This window comes from Acyrthosiphon pisum, unplaced genomic scaffold, assembly GCF_005508785.2.
Source record: "Acyrthosiphon pisum isolate AL4f unplaced genomic scaffold, pea_aphid_22Mar2018_4r6ur Scaffold_6;HRSCAF=30, whole genome shotgun sequence".
Taxonomy (NCBI): domain Eukaryota; kingdom Metazoa; phylum Arthropoda; class Insecta; order Hemiptera; family Aphididae; genus Acyrthosiphon; species Acyrthosiphon pisum.
This window is the reverse complement of record NW_021776817.1, coordinates 70007-74860: the sequence shown is the minus strand read 5'-3', so window position 1 is coordinate 74860 and position 4854 is coordinate 70007. Positions and strand designations below refer to the sequence as shown.

Genomic DNA, 4854 nt, shown 5'->3' with positions numbered 1-4854 from the left:
ATTACATCCTGAAATAAATTATATATGCATTAAATTTTTTAAAATACAGAGTGTAACAGTGAAGACCTGACACATGAAATACTTTTTGTTCTAATCAATATTTAAAAATAATTTATATAGGCACTTGTACCTACTACATGTAAAATATAAAAATAATATTTTTTCTACTGAAAATTGAAAAAAATCAAAATAGCCAATTTGTAAACCTATAATTAATAGAACAGCTATAGTGGTTAATTTACAAACATATTAGCTGTATGCAAATTGATTAAAATTTGAGTTAAAATCTAAAAATAGATTATTTAGGAGTCAACCAAAAATATTACATATTTAAGATATAATTAAGATATTAATTTTAATAAAAAGCATATGAGTAATATTATTATTATTTATTATTATTAAAATAAAAATATAAAGTCTATATTTATTGTTTTGATTTTTTTTGGATTTTTCAAATTTCAATTCTTCTTTGTTTAGCAGAAGACCATTTTTGAAGAACACAATTTATGTCAATTTTGTCAGTCAAGTCTTTTTCACAATTTAAAATCATTAATGAGTTCAAACAATCTGAACTTATTGTAGAGCGCAAACTATGCTTGATCAACTTTAATTTGCTAAAAGTTCGTTCACTGGATGCTGTAGTTACTGGAGCTGTAAATGCAAGGCGACATAACCAGTTTGCCCAAGGTAAAAGTTTCTGTAGCTTGGTTGATTTTTCCATAACTTGCATAAGTGTCTCAGAATTTTTACATTGATGGCATAATATTTCCCACTCGGCTGCTACTGCATCAAAATCCATTAGCTCACCGCCTCGACTCTTTGGAGGAAAAAGGTAAAATGCCTTTTTTAAATTTTCAACTGTTGCTTCTTCAATTTTTAATGGAACTCGCAAAATGTTATACAATGGCTGGAGAGTTGCAACAAATACTTTAAGATTTTCTTTTGATAAGTTTATTAGAGTATCCAATACTTGATAAAATTGTTTCCGATAATATGTTAATAAATCAATAGTTGCACAGTTGTCAGAATTATTATCAATTCTTTTTGGAATCTTTCTAGTTTGGTGGTGGCGTTTAAAATCTTTTTCTGGGTCAATTCCAAAAGTTTCTGCAGTTATTTTGGAACTATTAATTAAGTTATCCATATTTTTAGTTTCTGATCTTATGTTTTCCAATGATTTTATAGTACTGTTAATTAATACGTAGGCATCACATATATTTAATTCTTTAGCTTCCAACTGTTCTGTTAAATTTTTAAGTTTGTACATAATGTTTTTCATAAACATTAACGACACAAAAAAATCAAAATTTAAAATTTTTTTTTTTAAACCAAAGGCGTTTGTCTTAGTTAGACTATCAAAATTTTTTGATACAACTATGTTCTCTAATGTTTCAATAATAATATCTAATGATATCCATACAGATTTTATGCTTTCTGCTCTAGCAGTCCATCTGGTTTTTGAGAGGTTTCTAAGCTGTAGACTTCCTTCAATTTCTTTCATACGGTCTGTTAAATCTTTAGATCTCTTAGTACTTGCTGAAAAGAATACATAAATATTTTCAAGTACACAAATTAAATCACCAATTATAGGACTAGCATCGCAACTGTGCTCTAAAAATGTATTCATCCTATGGGCTTGGCATGGAATATATGGTACTGAATGGCTTACAAATTCAGTAAAGAAATGCTGAGCTCCTTTATTGATTCCACTCATATTACTTGCATAGTCATACGATTGAAAAGCTACATTGTCAGTGTTAATTTCATATTTTATGAGACAATTATAAATAGATTTTGCTGTTCCATATCCTGTTTTATCTGTAGATTCGACTACATCCAGTAAACGTTCATTTGTTATTCCTTTTTGATCAACATATCTTAAACATACAGCTAACTGATCTTTCATTGATATGTCTGGTGTAGTATCAGCCATAACTGCAAACAACTCTGAATTCTGAATTTCTTGTATGATAGTTTGACGATTTTCTGCAGCAAGTAGCTCAATAAATTCATTTTGTGACTTTGATCCAAGGTAAGTTACATGATAAGGGCGCATAGATTTATCACTTAACCATCTTTCCATTATAGGATTATGCCGGGAAAGCAATAAAACTATTTGATAGAAATTTCCATTTTGGGTCTCATTTTCTTTTTCATTATGGCTGCGAAAAGCTAAACCTTGTCTTGCTAATGTACGAGCCACATCAACCAACATTCCTACTGCTTGTCGATTAAATTCTTGTTCATTTTTTTGACGTATTGCTAATTGTCGAGCAGATTTATTGAAAATAAAATCAACACGACTTGACTGACTAATAAATGCACAATAATCCATCATAGCCAATTTATGAGATGCAGATGAAAAATGTTGAACCAATTTACCTTTTTTATTGTTTCCTCGACTTTTCATTTTATGCCATTGTTTTACACCACCAGTTACCCAAACATTAATATCATTTTTTTTTTTGAAATAGTGAGCATACAAAACAAAACACAGAATCAGTAGCTATACTATACTCTAGCATAGGGAATTCATTGAACCATTTGGAAGTAAAGTGATGTTGCTTATTTATTGAAATGTTAATGTCTCGAGGATATTTAGCCAATTTTGGTTGATGTGGACCCAATGAAATTAAAAATTGTCGTTGCAATGTTGTTTTAATAGGAACACGATTACCTGGATCATGCTCAACAAATCCATCGGTAGTGCATATGTCAGTATTGTCAGACTCATTGCTTGCAGTCAATTTGTCTAATATTGTAGTAGCATTACTTATATAATTAGAAATCTCATTATTAATATTAGATATATATTGTATACTATTGATTAAAAAGATAACTGGGTTTGGACATTTTGAATTTTTTATATCATTTAAAATGTCTGTGCATTTTTTAAATTCATTACATATTGATTCTAAATGGCCAGCACAAGAAATCCATGTATCCTCAGGATCATAATTTACCATTTGATTTTCATCGATATGATTTTGATCATAAAAATTGACATTGATTTCATTATTATCTAAACATTTAAAATGTATTACATATTAGATATTAAGTATTTTTTTTTTATGATACTTCCTATTAGTTATTATTAGTATGGCAGTACCTATATACTACGTCATATAGTCTTGTAAAGGATTCGAGTAAATGTATTTAAATACTTTTATAGTATTTAGAATACTTTTTTAAATAATATTAACAACTGTTTAATTAGGTACCTGTTATTAAAGAATTTCTATAATATAACAAGTTTTATTTATTTTCATTTTTCAGTATACAATTAAAAGTGGTACTTACAAAAAGTTCTAATAATACCTAGGTGAATGTATCATGCCAATTTTAAATTAGTAATTACAACATTAATTTAGCAAACTAACTACCTAGTAGAAAAGTAAAATAAAAAAAAAGTATTTGAAAAGTATTTAAATACATGGCAAGTATTTATATTTTGTTCTTAAATACTTTCTGAATGGATGTATTTGTATCTGTATTTAAATACAATTTTAAAAGTATCTTTTATAAGACTGACTACATAGTACATAGTATATTAGTTAGTATAGGTACGGTACCTATATTTAGTACTTTTTTTTTTGTTTAAATTCAATGTAGATTTCATAGAACTTCTATAGTTAATAGAATGAAAATAAAATATTACATGAGAGAAACTTAATATTGAATATTTTGAATTAATATTGACTTACCTTTTATTTTGATATTTTTCTTTTCCATACGATTGACAATGATTTGTTTGTTAATAATTTTTTTCCATAACAATTTGAAATCAATTGAACTTTTTTTTTCATCTAAATTTTGATAATTCAAAAATTAAAATTAAAAACAATTATATTTAAATTTTCATATTTATTATGAAAATTAGGAGATATAGTGCTATTTACCATTTATGTTTTCGGTTAAAGTGATATGACTTTCTTGATTTTCTACAGGTAGTTTCGGGATTAAGTTTATCTGATCAGATTTTGAAGTAGCTTCCTAAAAAAAAATACATTTTAATTTAGGACTTTTTACAAACAAGCTAAAACTATACCAAAATAAATTGATTATAGAGAAAATTAAAAACAAAAAACTTTGTAAGAAATTTAGAAATCATAACATCATTATAATTCTTCAAGAAATTATATTAGCTGGTTATGTTATTCTATAAGATCTATATTTAAATCAAATGGTTTTAGTTTTTCCAATTTCTGATAGTATTAGTAATACATTTTCATTTCTAAAATGAATCCATCATGCATTTAAGTAAGTAGGAAAATTATGAAAATTGTGTTTCAAATAAAGTACTAACGAATTATTTAATAAAAATGAATAAAATAAAATAATAAACTAATAAAAACATATTATATTATTATTTACTTACAGAACATATTATTTGCTTGGTACTCCATAATGTTTCGTTTTAATTTTTTTACCACTATGTACTTGCCTTTCGTGTTTCAATTTATAATCATTGTTAAAAATACTTCCACAATCCATACATTCTAATTTAATTCTTTTCCTTTTACACTTGTCAGACATTTTTGAACAAGTTATAATTAAATTAAATTCACCGACGACAGGAAAACAACGATTTAAACAAATTAAATATAATAATAATATTATTAAATATTTAAATACATCATAATAATTTATTAATTAAACATATTATTATGAGACGGTTAGCAGATACTAGATAAGACCGTTTAGTGTAATGAACCAAATACCAATGCATTTTAGCCTGTATTAGAATCTATTTTTATTCATTATCATTTATCACAATATTTCCCAATACAATTAACGTACATATTTACGACTGTGTGGTCTTACCTTATAATATCTATGGGTGTTCGGTACTTC

The 4854-nt window shown here is 26.2% G+C and overlaps 1 protein-coding gene and 1 long non-coding RNA gene across 2 annotated transcripts; both read right to left on the bottom strand.

Moving 5' to 3' along the window:
- Nucleotides 1-451: 451 nt before the first annotated feature.
- Nucleotides 452-2410, bottom strand: LOC103307722. The gene is made up of 2 exons (XM_008179964.1): nt 1330-2410; nt 452-1242 (listed from the first exon to the last, which is right to left on the bottom strand). Exons 1-2 carry the CDS (start codon nt 2408-2410, stop codon nt 452-454), a joined length of 1872 nt encoding a protein of 623 aa, XP_008178186.1.
- Nucleotides 2411-3899: 1489 nt separating this feature from the next.
- LOC107882323 lies at nt 3900-4562 on the bottom strand. The gene is made up of 2 exons (XR_003840229.1): nt 4379-4562; nt 3900-3993 (listed from the first exon to the last, which is right to left on the bottom strand). It is a non-coding gene; the product is annotated as an uncharacterized LOC107882323 (long non-coding RNA).
- Nucleotides 4563-4854: the final 292 nt, after the last annotated feature.